The sequence below is a fragment of the Macrobrachium rosenbergii genome, chromosome 9, assembly GCF_040412425.1.
Source record: "Macrobrachium rosenbergii isolate ZJJX-2024 chromosome 9, ASM4041242v1, whole genome shotgun sequence".
NCBI lineage: Eukaryota > Metazoa > Arthropoda > Malacostraca > Decapoda > Palaemonidae > Macrobrachium > Macrobrachium rosenbergii.
In genome coordinates this window covers 20,969,715-20,986,868 of record NC_089749.1, presented here as the reverse complement: position 1 = coordinate 20,986,868, position 17,154 = coordinate 20,969,715, and the positions used below count along the sequence as shown (strand labels likewise).

Genomic DNA, 17,154 nt, shown 5'->3' with positions numbered 1-17,154 from the left:
GCAATGAACGAGATGATCTCTTGGGCCTGGAAGTCCACGCCCATTATTATTATGGGAAACTAAATGAGGAACAAATTCATTCATGCTCTGGTATAAACCCGGTATGTGTCCGAGGTGCTAGTACTAAGCATGGCGGAAGCGCCTCGCGGCGCTGTGTTTAGTACTAGCTCCTCGGGGATCAAAGTATTATTATACACCCATTTCTGTATTGTGTAGTCGACAAGTTATATTAATAAACGATATCTTCGTGCGGCTGTCTACTTTGCTTAGCATGAGTTTACCCTGGGCTTTGACAAAGGTGGTACATACCGGGTTCATACCTCCTGTTCTTTGCTGACGTCTCCTGAATTCCCTCATATTTTAGAGTTGTCACCTTTTCCTGTAACTTGTCTGTTTCTGCAGGCTGATTTTCCTTTTGGAGACCTCTTGGGTTTAGTCTACTGACTCTGTCCATAAGGATTTTCGGTTGAAGATTTAGAGAGAGAAAGGAAGATAGGTTGTTGCTTTTTAATATCATTGTTATTTTATATATTCCAGTGTCTGTTTTATATTTTGTTCAATAAATTTCAGTAAGGCACTCAATCTCCAGTAGAGTAATAAACACATATATAGTCAATGTATCATATTCGTACTGTAGCATGAAAAATGAACACTTGATTGAAAATACCAAAATATTTGAATAATGAACTCAAAAGCTTACAAACAAGAGACAGTTTTACACATAAGTCGTGTTAGTACGATCAAGTATTATACTTATCGACCATCTGAGTACTTCTGCAAGGAAGTCGATATGAAGAGATCTCGTGGTTTTACCAGCATTTCTCACATAACTCTATTTATGTATTTGTTGCTTCATTAGATCAACGTGAGTACGGTATAGAGTTTTAATTTTGTGTTCTGGCTAGACACATTAATATCTAATTATTTAATCTTTCTATCATTTGATCTTCGTTCATGTTGAGAGGGGAAATAAACAATTCCAGGTTATTTTATGTTTATTTTCACTGAGTATTTGTTTTTAGTACGCTTTTGTGCTTTTGCTCAGAAATTTTTTTTTGTCAGTTTTTTCATGATGCAATGTTTAACTCTGATATTCCACAAACCAAAAATCTAAAGATTTCATCATCAACAGAATTCAGTCAAAAAGGAAGACTGAGACCCTAGCAGGCTGAGGGGAAGACATCCTTTACTCCTTTGGTAGAGCAAACGGCGCTGTAAGCCTTGGCAGCATCACAGGCATTCCTTGCAGTAAGGCACATCTTTATGAAGGGTTCAGTCTGAACCAGGGGTGTGCAACGGGAGCGGATGTTCAGGAGAGCTTTGCACTGCAGATACCTCAGTGGTGGAACTGGTGTTTCACTCAAGGGAACAACGTGTGGAGTCTGGCAGCCCTGGTCCTCTTGCCATGATCTCACAAGTTCCTGGAGGTTAGCAGCATGGGTGCCCTGAATGGTAAGCCAGTCGTTAGCCTTCTCCCCATCATAAGTACCGAGGAGACCAGCTATGCGGCCAAAGGTCCAGCCAGACGCTTCAACAGAGATGACGTTGTTCCTTGGGTAAACTCGGACTGTCATGTAGTGAGACATGACCTTTATTTTTTCTTGGCTCTTCCAGATCTTGACATCACCTGCATTTTCCTCCTCACCGCTAACTTCTCTTCCATTTACAGTCACTTTATGGTCAGGATGAATGGTAACTGTGGTGCCATGAACTTTGAGGGTGACCTTGGGTGAGTGTGAAGAATGAGGATGTTCCATGGTAAGCGAGGCTGATTTAAATGCTGCCAATAGTATCTTGCAGGGAGCACGAGGTGCTCTCAAAACAGCTCTATCAAAGGTCAAAATCTCCGTCCCATCTACAATAACGGCAGTGCGATTGTAAGGAGGTAGAAGGTCTGTGACATATCTGGGTAAGAAAGTGTAATAAGACCACAACAAGTAGTCAGTAGAGCGGAGAGTCAGTGCTTCATATATGCGAAGAATGTTCTCAGGAAGAGGGATAGGATTGACCAACATGTACTTCCAGGCTGTTGTCAGAGAATCGACTGGACGACGAAGAGGAATTTGCATTTCCACATGGCTTCCTCTAATTTGGACTGAAGACAGTAATGAAGACTGAATCACTTTATTGACCACTCTCTCAATTTCCTTGGTTACCAATCTTTCCTGGAAGAGAATAGTAAGTATAAATCTCTATTAGGTAATTAACTTTTCTTATAGAACAATAATGCTCTTCACAAGGCTTAGAGATTATTTTAACAAACCAGTAAACCTAGTAATTTTAAACTTACAACATTAAAGTCATTGATGATCCAGTTCACTGTTTTTTGAACTCCCACATTGCCTCCTAGGTCTTTCAGTATGTTTTGCCAATCTTTGAATAGGATATCTTTATATTTTTGCCAAATTTCGGAGATGGCATCTTTTTCCTCTCCAAACATCGATACTATGTCATTTAACAAAATCCTTATGTCATTGAACAGGGCAGAGTTCTTGATGTCTTCGGTAAGGCGCCTGACCTCTTCAGGCATTTCTCCAGTTTTTATCCAGCGAGCACCTCCAACAACAACTGTGAATTGGTACAGTTAGTCATTATAACATGCTAGATATGAAAACATTATCTGATTCATTGGATACAACAATTAGAAATTATCAGACCCTGTGGTTCTGTTCATCATTTAACTAACTAAAGTACATTAGCTAGAAACAAAGTCCTGAATTAAAGCCATAAGACATTCAAACTTGGAAAAAATTGAAGTCCTGGATTAACCCATGCAACATTCAAAATTGGAAAAAATTATTTTCACTTAAAAATATTAAGTAGCTAACCTCCATTTGCAATTTCAGTAAGACCTGAGAAGCGATGCTTCAGAGATCTGACAGTGTTGGGCACAGTTTCATATATTTTCCTCTTAAGTTCATCCACTTGAGACCAAAGTGCCTTGTAGCCACCAATTATCTTATGGACAGAAGGAGAATTCCACCACCTCTCAAGGGTCTCCCCAGAAGGTATCATTCCATCATTTGTTAAATCAGAATGGATTCTGTGCAGTTCCTCCTTCGCTTCATGCCATAGTCTTGCTATTTCTGATGAGGAGCTGCTTGATCCAGAAAGCTGAAGAATTTCTTGCTCCTGATGGTTAACCCATGACCAAAGCCCTGAAGATACCCTTGACAGTTTTTCTTGGGCAGCATCCTGGAAGAAAGAATGCACAATTTATCATTTGATATTCAGAATTACTTTAGGTTAGCTTCAGTGAGGAAAGTCACAAGATTTCTTTGATCTTGTTCTTGGAAAGTATGATGTCTATGCTCTTAAAAACACTGTCAGTGCATTTTATCTATTTTCCAATAAGTTCAATGCAATATTTGAAATAATGTTCTTTCTTGTGATCCATTCTTTATACACTTTCCACACTAACATTAAGTGCCTAAGGTTAAATTGATAGCTATTATTACTATATGAGTATGTATCTATAGATAAAAATTATGAAAAATAAATAAGACAATGCTTACCAGCAATTCAGAAACTTTTTCAGTTCTCCATTTCCACTCTGCATTGACGAGAGTTGGAGAGGCAAGGCTGATTCTCGTCATAGCAATGTGCCTTTCCTCTTGACGTTTTTCATCTTTTTCTGAGATGCTTAACTCGAGATCCTTTAGAGCTAAAAGTCCAGCTCTTGCAATAACATGTTTGTTACTGCCTTCTTTCCACAAAGAAATTTTGGCAAATCCAGGTTTGCAGAGTTCAGAAGAAAGGTCATACTTTCCAATCACAGAAATATATGTCTTAGCAGATATTTTCAGCCCATTGCATGAAGGTTCTTCTTTAGGTTTCAAAGATGCAGACATCTCTACCACTGGACCTTCCTCAGTTCTCACTGTGAATGCTACAGCAGCGTTTCTTCCAAAGCTTCGGTCATATTTTCCAGAGACAACAAAAGATGGCCTTTCTGATGGAGACTTTTTCAACAACAGATCAAAGCCAACAGTGTGGTGAGCATAAGAGGCACTTACTACGACCTTTGGATGAACCTTGAGCACCTGTAATTGTGAATATAAATGGGAAGTTAGAACAGAGAACTTATTTTAATCATGTGATATTTTGCAATAAAATGTAATCAAATAAGATTTTTTCCTAATGTCCAGAGGTTTAGCCAAAGTATACTTACTTTTCCTGACAATAATGCTTCTACTCTCCAACTGTTGCGTGCAATCCTAGTGGATTCTAGTGTGCCAGTAATTTTGTCTTCTGATCTTGGGAAAATATCCAGCTCTAATGTTCCCTGAGTTTTCTCTTCACCCTGTGTGTATGCAAACTCTATTCTCCTTTCTCTATCTAGTGATGGATGTTGGAACCGGCCTTCATACCTGTTCTCTCTTTCCCAAGAACCAGACCTCTCAGAGGAAGTGAAAGCCATTTCATACCTCTTGTCACTCCTGTGTCTTTCAGGATGGAAGGTGACTCTGTAATCTGATGGAGAGTATTTTGCTTCTCCCTCCATGTGTCTAGATGGGGAATGGATGTGAATCTTATGAGAATGTTTTTCTGGCCTCTCATATGTGATGAGATACTTACCACCGCCTACTGTTTCTGAGGGGCCAGATCCTTCACTAACTAGTCTGTGAGCAGCCTTGAGAAGGGCAACAACCTCTTTCAAGTCAAAGCCAATCTTGAAGGACTGGACACCTTCAGGAGAAACTTTAAGATCATACTGAGCACCATCAGATTGAGATGTAACGTCTATCATCCATTTAGCTGTGTATGAACTTGGTTGATGTGATAAAATGAAGGATGTTTGCAGTGGCTTACTCAATGCTGGGCAGTTGACATCCACCTGGTAACACAAAATAAGTGAGTTTTTTTCTTATTTCACGATTTGAGAGCTCAAATGAATGAGGTACCCTTAAGTGAAATGTACGAAAGATGTACATTCTGTGATTATGATAGGATAGAACTCTAAAAGTCTCCAAATTCTCCCCTTTTCATTTGATAGTTCAATATAATGATTTATTGGGTGGATCTCTAGGCAGATGTATTTACAATCAATGTGAGCATTCAAGATATTTTAAAAGTTGAATTCTTAGGACCTATTTCCTTTTATGAAGGAATAATAAAATTGTTTATATTTACCTTTGCTAAGACTTCCCGTTGATTTTCAGTGGACTCATGTTTAGATTCCAGAGAAATGGTTGTATGCTGTCCTTTTGGGCAGATAAAGTTAGCCTTGGCATTCAGTTTAAAGTTATAGGGCCTACCAAGGTGTTCAGCAGAAATATCAGTAGATATTAAGGATTCTTTGCTCTCTGGGTTCTTGTACCGTATTTGAGCCCGTACTGCTGCACTGGATGGACGTTTTTCGACATCTAGGTTTGTATCAAGAGTATAAGTCCTGTGAGAGGGAGTAGTGACTTCAACCACTATGTCCTTCTTTCCTAGTAACCAAGGCTGCGAATCACCTCGCCTTAATTCTGCTTTGTAATTGTAAGTCCTTCCCACAAAGGTTGCTGTACCACTGAAAACAGAATGAGGACTTTATGTAATACGTGACCAAATCATTATTTGATTTTTATAGCAGCAAAGCATTCTAGAACATTAGTTTACAAAGAAATTGAAAATGCTCTGGAACATTAAACTTACTGAACCATAGTCTGATGGGGAGAAGATGGGCTTCCAATGACCATGGCTTCAATACTCAATTTCTGGTTAGGATCTCTGTCAACATCCCAGCTGAGCTCGGCTTTGATTCTCTGGTTTCCAATGTCAACATCTGAAAAGCCTCTTACATGGTGTGAAGAGCTTGAATGCTTGACAACATTACTGAAGCTTACCTGAATATTCCTTTTACTGATAATGGCATCTACCTTGTTGTCAATGAGATTTTGAATCATCAGTTTAAAGTGAGCCTTTGTTTCTTCACTGCTCTCTGAAGATACATCCCACCTGACTGCAAAGAGTTGTTGCTGTTGATCTTTCAGCTCAAAACCTAGTTCTTGTTTGTTTCTGGCCAATATGAAAGTTGTGGAGAGACTGTGAGGTTCCCCTTCAGAAGTCTGCACTCGCAAAGCTAACTGAAGTTGTTTCATGCTAGGAATGAATTTTGCAGTCATGAATCCATCAGCTTGTAAAACAACCTGGCTTCCAAGCCTAAGGGCTGTTTGTAGTTGGTAACGATGGCTGCCTTGGTCTTCCAGTTTACATTCAAATTTAATGGCTCTTATGTAACGTGGCATGTCCATCTGAAAAGATGAAGAGATCAAAACTAAGAAATATAAATAAAAATAACTTATAAATAACAATTATAGTCAGTACTTCCCTAGTTTGAAATTTAACTATTTCTTAGAAAATGGCATTACAGCTGAATAAAAAGAAAATACTATACCTGGAATTTTAAACTGTGTGACTGTCCTGATCTAGAAAGCATTGCTTCAACTTCAATTAATTTTGCTCCTTCTGTAGAGCGGACAACTTGTAATGAAGTTCCCAATTTTTCATGTGTGTTGTGCACATCAAAAACAGCTTTGTACTGGGCACTTTCTGACTTAGCTGGAAACATAGAAAATGGATGTAATAAACATGCCACCAGAAGTTCCCTAATCTAGAGCAGGATTTATATTTTCCTATAAATTCAAGAATTTTATGTGACTTACCAATGGCAACTGTCTTTATGGCAATGCCTTCTTCAGAGCTTTCCTGAATGTTATGGGTGGCCTCAATAACAAAGTTGTCATCACTCCTTGATCCAACCTTCAAAGTAGTAGCATATTCGGAATCACTCTTTTTTTCTATAGCTGAAACCAATTTAAAATCTTTCACTTGAGTCTTAAGGATGAATTTGTTAAGACGTCTTGGGTAAGGAATTCCTGTTGATGTGGTGTATGCTACATCTCCAAGCACTGCAAAGTAAAGAATAATGAAATGGTTTTGCTATGGTGGCTCAAAGAAACTTCGGTATATGATCAAACAAAGTACAACACTTTAAGAACTGAACTAAATGAAATTGTATAGTGCATAAAATGCCATAATTTTCTATGGGTATTTGTGCATTGAGATACATAGGATGTTATCTTGAATACTTTTGTCACACTAGAAAGAATAATTACCTTCAAAGTGATAGTTTACGTAGGAGCTCAAAGAATTCTTTGTCTTTGCTAGCACTTCCACTTGTGACTCCTGGCCATTGTACTTGCTAGCCAACTTGACCTCCAAAACCTGTGTCTCAGGACTGAAACTCTGGCTGCTACTGCTGTAAACATTGGCTTCCAGTAGCTTTTCACTTTCTTCCTGTTTGCTCTTGAGCTCTACCTTATATCCTCCAGATGCTTGTGATGACACTGATGCCGATATCTTCCGAAGACCCTGATCCATAGAGGATGTGAAGTGTACTTCAGCCTTTCTTGGTGAGGATGATTCAGCAGTTTCCATCTGCATTTTCACTTCCTTCATTTCTGGCCTGTTCTGAACATTGCCCATTAACCTCCAGCCTTTCATAGAGGGTTCAGACTTCTCAACAGTTAATTTTGCAACCAATAGCTGTCCAAGAGGTAACCCATGGCTTCTGAGTATGTCTGGGAATTTCAGGTCATAGCAAACCTTCAAACCAAGTTGATTTTCTAAAGACTGGAAGCAATTCTGGTGCTGGACTTCAGATAGCCTGACTCCAGGAGGACTAATTCTGGTTTCACCTTGTCCTTTAACAGCTTTCATTAGATAATTCTCACTTTTAATATCAATAACGTCCATTTTCTCTGGGATATCTAGCTCAACTTCAAATCTCTCTCCTCCTTTGATATTGAGGGAAATTCCATTTTTGCTAGCAATACGATTCACCGAGCGAACACCACATTTTGCCATGAAAGAATCAAATCCAATGAATCCATTTACTTTTCCGGAAAGACTTGGCTTCACTTTCAGAATGCTTGGAGAACTGCTTCCAAGGCTGTTAAGTCTGCTTTCCATCTTTAAGCCAACGACAGCTGTTCCATTCAGTTTCAATCGTAAAGGAAGACCTTGAATTGTTGGTAGGTAGTGATCAAAGTCTACTTGAAGTACTCTTGCTGAATTAGCATTCACATCAGTCATTTTATGAAGTGCTTCCTCAATAAGGTTAAAGACCTTATCAATTAATCCATCAACATTGACACCTTCAAACATTTTCTTTGTCAGTGAACCGTATGCTATTTCTTGGCCACTAAAGCGAGCAAAGAAGTCTGCACGAGGCCTTGTCATTGAGTGCTCACCATAAACTTGGCTGAAGAAGTGAGAGATAGTAGACAAATCAACTGACCTTCTTTCCCTGAACGTTTCCTTTAAGTGCTCAAGGATGTTAGCTCCTTTCTCTTCAGCATATTCAGCAGCATCCCTGAAGATCTGTCGTATGGAAGATTTTTGGAAATATCCTTCTGGTCCAAACAGCTTTTCTATGATAGGTTCAAGACCCTCTACTCGAACACCAAACTCTCCGAGGTTCACGGGAGTTGCTCCAAGAGCAGATGTTATGTTAACTTTTACTGAACGGGGAATGAATGACCTAGTAGCATAGACGATGTTAGACTCTACACCGGCACCAATGCCGAAGGATGGAGCATAATAGGAAAGGTCAATGTTTCTGGAGTACTTTCGAATGTCGAGTGAGAAATTGGATGGAACAGAGATGCCTGACAGTATGTACCTAAGCCTTTCCTTGTGAGGGGCTGAGGACTCCTGAAGATTCCATAGGTGGCTCAGGATGAATCCACGTACTGATGGTAACAGGAAAATATGAGGTTAAATTTTGTTGACATGTTTGGTCACAATGCCCCATCACAAAATTCATTCGTGAAAGCATTTTATAGACAGTTTTTACTGAATGAAGAATTCAAAATTTCTCTAGTTTTATCAAAATAAAGTATACTCCATAGTAGACTCTTATAACTAACTCATGTTAATGGTGTACCCCCTGTTAGAGCTACTGTATGTAGAAGACATTTTTAATCATTAAGAGGTTATTTTCATCATTAATACTGTACTAGGGAATGGTTGAGGTTAGTATTATTTTTCTATGCCATTATTTTCCAGTAATCTTAACATTACTAGCTGTATATTCAGTCAAGTATATGAAAATTTACAACATAATTCAACTAGCCAAATACTGCCTGTAGTGCCATCTGACAAAGTAAAGGATTTAGTAGCTTAGCAGCCGTTAAAACTAATGTAGCTACATCAAGGGCAACTCATGTTAGTTATACTGATACTATGATGCAATATTTTAGCATCTACTAAAATTAATTTTACAATTATAGTATTACATAGAATGAGAAATATTAAAGTATTTTTAGCATTTATAAAACATAAACTTACCTTGGGTATTTTCTTCTCTCGAGATCTTTTCTGAGATCTTCGTCAAGTCTTCATTTCCTGCACACCGGATTGCAGCCAAGTAAGAAGCAATACGAATTTCTGTCTTCTTCTTCGGATCAAGAGCAATCCTAACAAGTTGTTTTGTGGGCTAAGAAAAAGATAACAGATATCATTAGACACAATGATTGTACTGTTAGTTCCTCTCTAGGGGAAATCTGTTTAATATTTTATCAGGAAAGGAAATTTTCAACTGTAAAAGATAATCTTACCTCATGTTCACATTTGGCATTCCTGAATGCCTGAGCTGCAGCAACCCTGACGACATTTTCAAGCTCTCGTTTTTCAATGATACTTATGACATTTCTTGCTACTTCTGAGTTCACTACACCCATATTACCAAGAGACTTCAACGAAGTTAGACAAGCCTTTTCAGTTTCTTCACTTCCACGAGAAGAGCAGTTTTCCTGGACTTTGCGACTCAGAGTTTCGGCAGCCTGTCGTACTGGAGACTCTAGTTGACAATGAGAATGATGCCTGCAATATGTATGTATCATGGTAGCTCCTGCAAGGCAGGCCATGGGGAATTGTTCACACTGTTCAAGCAAAGGTTTCACAGCCTCAACAGCATGAAGTGAAGGCCTGGGAGTAAAATAGAGGGCTGCAGTGTAAAGAGCAGCTCTGCCGCCACTAGTTTGACCACTGGTCATCTCCCTTACCATAAGTTTCACGGTACTGGCCTCTTGGACATAAGCTAGGATGTCTAAGAAGAGACTCTCCATCTTCTGCTTTTCACTGCAAATTTCTCCACCTTTGACCTTTTGCAGCATTTCTTCGATTGCCTGCTCAGGAACGCGTCTCATTAGATGGACAGCCTTGTCTACCCAGAGCGCAGCATCCTTTTCAACAACATGCTTTGTTTTTTCACATACTTGCTTCAGAGCCTGTTCTAGTTGTGGGACCAATCTGGGATCTTTCTTGAGTGTTTCATGGTCGAACAGTAAACTTCTGTGAACCAAATGTCCTTTGAGGGTTGAAAGAGCTTGTGGGGCATTAGGGGATTCTGACTGGAACTGGAGTTTGGATTCCTGTTTAGCTTCAATGTACTTGTAGAATCCAATGGCTGGTTTGATGACATTCCTATCTTCACACACAATTGAAGTGTAAATACCTCTTGTTATTTCTTGCCTACATTTGCACTTTGATTCTTGCACTGGGAGAGGAGCTTTAATCCAAGACATTGGTGTTTCAGACTGGGTTGGGAATCGTTCTTGTAAGAATCGATGGTTCCTTTTTTTCTCAACAATAACCTTTTCTCCCTCATTTCGCACTTTATACAATGTTGGTCCTTGCCCTGTCACATCAGTCTGGAAAATTGGAGAGAGTCAAAATTATTTTCAGTTAGCATATCCTTGTCACATTTATTGGCATGCTCTACTGAGAAGAAAAATGACTAATCTATGCATGATAAGTTTTTGAAGTAAAAAGAGAAGCTGGCTTGTAACAAACATTTGATTGATTTGACTATCTTTTTTTTTTTAATTAACTGTGCTAAAATTCATTTCACCGATAAAGATATGGATCCAGTACATAGAAATCCCAAAAATATATCTTTAAGGTTACCTCAGTGAAGTTCAGTCCTGTATTTACTGAAGAGTTTGATGGCAATGAATTCTGGAAAGCAGATGCAACACCCTTCTTCAGATTAATGGACCAAGTATCGTCATCTGGATGACTGCATACGTGACTAACGCGCCCATCCACGATGGCCACCACCATGGGGTATCGAGTCAAGAAGCTAGCCTCAGGGGTTCCTGCCAGGGAGCAGTGACATTCTATAAATTCAATACCTATCAAAATCACAAAGAAGCATTGAATTTTCCCAAGAATTCAGTGACATAGCTAGCCCTATTTACCGTTCCATGTCTTTCAGTGACCATTTTTCAACCACAGGCTCGTTCTTTCCTTACCACTGGCTCCCCCAAAGGAAGGGTTCTTGAAGGTGATAGCCATGTCGCATGGGTTCACCCATGTCACGTCCACTTGCGAGGTCCATTCCATCTGGGAGACGCCGCCTTCAACATCCTTCATGTGAAGTTCCGATCTTCCGGTGTAAGAATACGAGTAGGTGTTTCCAGGGGCATAGTGAAGTTTCTGGGATCCGGCGATTGGGCATTCATTGGCGCAGTTCGGGACGTCTGCAGACCAGGGGGCTGAGGAATGTTAAAATACGGTCACACTAAATTTCTTTTATATCAAAATGGATGTCATTATGCATGCAAAGTAAGCACATGTGCTGCTGCTGAGGTTTTTATGTCAGTGAATGAATGAATAAATGAATGGCTTCCTCTCCCCTCGAATGAGGAGCGTGAGTCTGGTGTGAGAATATGAAACCTTTTGCACAAAGGATTCGTAACTGACTCAGCAGAGGTGGACGTTGAGAGTGACTGTCTCTGTCTTCCGTTGTTTCTCAGAAGCTGTATGAAGTTACGGTGAAAGTGATGGCTGGGTTTCCTGTACAGCATATAATGCTGTATGAAACTCTCTGCTTCGGCCCATGAAACTTTCAGCCACACCCCGGTGGTGGCCTGTGTTGTTGGCACCTATAGCAGTGCCAGATGCACGACCATAGCTAAATTTAACCTTAAATAAAATGAAAACTATTAAGGCTAGAGGGCTGCAATTTGGTATGTTTAACGATTGCAGTCCTCTAGCCTCAGTAGTTTTTAAGATCTGAAGGCGGACGGACAGACAAGGAGCCATCTCAATAGTTTTCTTTTACAGAAAACTAAAATGACTATCAAGGAAATGTGATTTTAATCGTAAGAGAGCAACTACTGAGAATATAATGTTACCATTTACAATAGCTTTTATATCAAAGAATTAAGCTTGAAATGTTGAGATATTTTATTCCAAAACTTAGAAAGAGTGAATTCAACGCTGGCAATTGAGCCTAAATTTTCCAATAGCTGGATTTGTATAACAATTCACCTTTTAAATTAGATACTGATAAATCAAGCCTGAATAACAAAAGAATATACATCATTACAGTTGACACCAAGAGAAAGTATCAGTATTTTATGAAACAATAATTATTCTTTTGAGCAGTGTTCAAAAATTATCAAATACTCAGATGATCGTGAGAACAGAATGATAATAAATATAGAACAGACAAGACGGTAACGATTAACCTCTCTCTCTCTCAAAACTTAGGTAACTTTTCAAATGTTTATTTGAAATATATATTTTTTTTGAAAAATTATTTCATGCTCTCTCTCTCTTTATTTGAAAATAACCTTTCATTCTTCCTCTGTTAAAAGACACAAAGCTGGTCTTACATTCTTTCTCTGTTAAAAGACACAAAGAGAGACTTAAATTCTTCCACTGTTCAGACACACACAGTGAGTCTTACATTCTCTGTCTCCTGAAACACAAAGCGAGTCTCACATCTCTGTCTCTTGAAACACACAAAGCGAGTCTCACATCTCTGTCTCTTGAAACACACAAAGCGAGTCTTACATTCTCTGTCTCTTGAAACACACAAAGCGAGTCTTACCAGCACTGGATGTGGCCAAAAGGCCGATAACCAACAAGGAGCTCAGGGTAGTCATGGCGCTGTTACCTTTGCACCACAACCACTGAAGACAACTGCTTCCCCGCTCCCTTATATACCTGCCTCTCAACCTAGGAGAAGGCCGGAAACATTAGGTTAATGAACCCTTTTTGCATCGTAAATTATCCTCTTCTTCTTAAAGCAATTTAGGAATGCTTACGTTACGTCTGCCTCCATAATCGGGTCGATGAGAGGCACTTCAGGTTATCAGTCATTGAGACACTTCGAAAACGATGCTTTTCTTTATTATTTTACAAACATTCAGGATCATGCAATATTGCTTTGGTGTTTCATGCACGTCATAAAGGACTCTGTCGTTTGGAACCAACAATCAGGACAATCAATCTTTTCTTTTGCCTCTGGTTCCTTAGTTTTAAGGGACATTCCATATGAAGAACCTCTCCTATGAATCTTCTCATACTAGCATGCCTTGAATCTTCTCATAAACGCATCCTTTGAATCTTCACATACTTGCATCCTTTGAATCTTCACAAACTTGCATCCTTTTAATCTTCACATACTTGCTTCCTTTGAATCTTCTCATACTTGCATCCTTTGAATCTTCTCATACTTGCATCCTTTGAATCTTCACATACTTGCTTCCTTTGAATCTTCTCTTGTTTGCATCATTTGATCTTCACATACTTGTTTCCTTGAATCTTCTCATACTTGCATCTTTGAATCTTTCTCATACTTGCATCCTTTGAATCTTCACATACTTGCATCCTTTGAATCTTCTCTATACACATCCTTTGAATCTTCACATAATTGCATCCTTTGAATCTTCTCATACTTGCATCCTTTGAATCTTCTCATACTCGCATCCTTTGAATCTTCTCATACTCGGGCATCCTTTGAATCTTCACATACTTGCTTCCTTTGAATCTTTCATACTTCTGCATCTTTGAATCTTCTCATACTGCTCATCCTTTGAATCTTCACATACTTGCTTCCTTTGAATCTTCTCATACTTGCATCCTTTGAATCTTCTCATACTTGCATCCTTTGAATCTTCACATACTTGCATCCTTTGAATCTTCTCATACTCGCATCCTTTGAATCTTCACATACTTGCTTCCTTTGAATCTTCTCATACTTGCATCCTTTGAATCTTCACATACTTGCTTCCTTTAAATCTTCTCATACTTGCTTCCTTTGAATCTTCACATACTTGCTTTCTTTGAATCTTCACATACTTGCTTCCTTTGAATCTTCACATACTTGCATCCTTTGAATCTTCACATACTTGCTTCCTTTGAATCTTCACATACTTGCTTCCTTTGAATCTTCTCATACTCGCATCCTTTGAATCTTCACATACTTGCTTCCTTTGAATCTTCACATACTTGCTTCCTTTGAATCTTCTCATACTCGCATCCTTTGAATCTTCACATACTTGCTTCCTTTGAATCTTCCCATACTCGCATCCTTTGAATCTTCACATACTTGCTTCCTTTGAATCTTCTCATACTTGCATCCTTTGAATCTTCTCATACTTGTATCCTCTGAATCTTCTCATACTCGCATCCTTTGAATCTTCACATACTTGCTTCCTTTGAATTTTCTCATACTTGCATCCTTTGAATCTTCTTATACTCGCATCCTTTGAATCTTCACATACTTGTATCCTTTGAATCTTCTCATACTCGCATCCTTTGAATCTTCACATACTTGCATCCTTTGAATCTTCACATACTTGCTTCCTTTGAATCTTCACATACTTGCATCCTTTGAATCTTCACATACTTGCATCCTTTGAATCTTCACATACTTGCATCCTTTGAATCTTCACATACTTGCATCCTTTGAATCTTCACATACTTGCTTCCTTTGAATCTTCACATACTTGCATCCTTTGAATCTTCTCATCCTTGCATCCTTTTAATCTTCACATACTTGCTTCCTCTGAATCTTCACATACTTGCATCCTTTGAATCTTCACATACTTGCTTCCTTTGAATCTTCTCATACTTACATCTTTTTAATCTTCACATACTTGCATCCTTTGAATCTTCTCATACTTGTATCCTTTGACTCTTCTCATACTTGTATCCTTTGACTCTTCACATACTTGCATCCTTTGAATCTTCACATACTTGCTTCCTTTGAATCTTCACATACTTGCTTCCTCTGAATCTTCTCATAATTGCATCCTTTGAATCTTCACATACTTGCTTCCTTTGAATCTTTTCATACTTGCATCCTTTGAATCTTCTCATACTTGTATCCTTTGAATCTTCTCATACTTGTATCCTCTGACTCTTCACATACTTGCATCCTCCGACTCTTCACATACTTGCATCCTTTGAATCTTCTCATACTTGCATCCTCTGAATCTTCACATACTTGCTTCCTTTGAATCTTCTCGTACTTGCATTTATGTATTATTTTGTTACATTCTGGTAATCATATTGTAATGGTTAGCTTTCAGGTCTTGTCTTTTATAGCCCTGACAGCTGGATACCTCCCAAAACCTTGTTTGTGGCCAAGAAATTTGGAAATATTGATAGCCTATACCTTTCTTCCTGCTATCATATTCTTTGACTTTTGTTGCTTATATGTCACTGACATTCAACATGGCGTTTTATTTCCGTTCTTTCTTTTGTTCGCAATCACGTTTCTACAACTGGCAAAAATGAATTTCTTGTAAGTAATACGTTAGAAAACAGAAGCAAGAAAAGACTTCCAAAGGTTGGCTGGTGAACGAAAGGAACAGACGCTGAACTGATTTCTGTAGTGTGGAGGTGTGAAGAGGTGGCCTAACGTGTGTTACTAGCTCGTCTGGTGGGAACAGTGCTGTCGCTATGGGGGAGCCCGGGCGCCCCCATCGGCACTCCCAGTTGAAATTCCCTATGTAGCTAATTTCAACCCTTACAGTATTTGATACATTTGCATACAGTAAGAGCTGAAAAATTAATTGAAAACTGAGCTCTATAATTTCAAATAAAGGTTTACTAATTACTAATACTATATTATTTTCCCTCATTCACATGGATATATACATTCGAGAGTAGTATATTTTACTAATTACAGAATTAGTACATTAGTTTTGTGTAATTTTCTTTGTCCCCCAAAAAATATCTTGGCCCCACCTAGGATCCCCATTGATGGAATGCCAGCTACGCCACTTGTAGGGAAAGAGTATTTTGCAGTGCTTTTTGCTGCCTCTCACACTACCCATCCAAGGTTTGCTGCAAGATCTAAGCCACTGACATTTGGAGAATGAAGTTGGGAGACCCATATGCTACCTTAATTATTTTTCCTTGGTATAATTGGCCTTATGTCAGCACCCGCTCGTGGTGCTAGTTTGGCTTGTCATCTACACGTCACCTACCCCAGGGTGCTAGTACTAAACACCGTATGGAAAATGTAAAGTAGACGGCCACACGAAGATATCGTTCATTAATATCATTTGTCGACCATACAATATAGAAATGGATGTATATAATACTTTGATCCCCGAGGGGCTAGTACTAAACACGGCGTCCCAAGGAGCTTCCGCCATGTTTAGTACTAGCACCTCGGAGTAGGTGACGAGTACATAACAAGCCACAATAGCACCGGCTCTTCTTTCTCAAGCAGCCCGTAATCTAATCTTAAATAAATTAGATTTTGGGATGTATTGGGAGTGGAATATAAGATTTAGGCCAAGCGCTGGGACCCTATGAGGTCACTCAGCTCTGAAAGGGAAAAGGGGTTGAGAGTAACACGCACTTACACTATGAAACAGTTGCTAGGAAAAGGTGGAAAGTAAGACGGAAGAAGAGCGTATGAACGGAGGTACAGTAAAATGAACGAAAGCGGTTGCAGCTAGGGGCCGAAGGGAACGCTGTAAAGAACCTTAAGTAATGCCAACAGTGCACCTTGTGAAGTGCACTGACGGCACTACTCCATAACGGGGATGGGATGCCTTTGAAAAAATGAAAAGGCAACATCCTCTCTGCGTGGTTTCAGAAAGGGCAGTCTAGTCTGTGATTATTTTGTGTATCCGCATAATGATCAAAGACACCGAAATCGAAGTCAGAAAATTTTTTTGTATTTAGAAATAAAATCGCAGAAAATAATTTTACCCAAGACTGTTTGATTATGGGAAGTGTATCATCCTGTTATCTTTCAAAATATTACTTTTATTTTTGTATCCGTAATGTGAAGTTACTTTGAGTAGAAAAAAAATTGGTGATTATTCTAAATATTATTCTGTCGTG

At 39.0% G+C, this 17,154-nt stretch overlaps 1 protein-coding gene across 1 annotated transcript; it reads right to left on the bottom strand.

The window, feature by feature from the left end:
• Positions 1-982: 982 nt before the first annotated feature.
• Positions 983-12,970, bottom strand: LOC136841545 (vitellogenin-like). Its single transcript, XM_067108517.1, has 15 exons — positions 12,893-12,970; positions 11,307-11,549; positions 10,960-11,150; positions 9,609-10,703; positions 9,340-9,487; positions 7,104-8,741; positions 6,651-6,896; positions 6,383-6,546; positions 5,641-6,239; positions 5,134-5,515; positions 4,172-4,837; positions 3,516-4,043; positions 2,829-3,195; positions 2,291-2,568; positions 983-2,165 (listed from the first exon to the last, which is right to left on the bottom strand). Exons 1-15 carry the CDS (start codon positions 12,945-12,947, stop codon positions 1,161-1,163), a joined length of 7,605 nt encoding a protein of 2,534 aa, XP_066964618.1. The 5' UTR covers positions 12,948-12,970; the 3' UTR covers positions 983-1,160.
• Positions 12,971-17,154: the final 4,184 nt, after the last annotated feature.

Excerpts from the sequence above, each read along its gene's own strand:
- LOC136841545 (XM_067108517.1), bottom strand. The coding sequence starts at position 12,947 with ATGACTACCCTGAGCTCCTTGTTGGTTATCGGCCTTTTGGCCACATCC. Across the intron at positions 11,550-12,892 it reads TTTGGCCACATCCAGTGCTG|CCCCCTGGTCTGCAGACGTC; the intron begins GTAAGACTCGCT and ends AACATTCCTCAG. Across the intron at positions 6,547-6,650 it reads CATAAAGACAGTTGCCATTG|CTAAGTCAGAAAGTGCCCAG; the intron begins GTAAGTCACATA and ends CTATGTTTCCAG.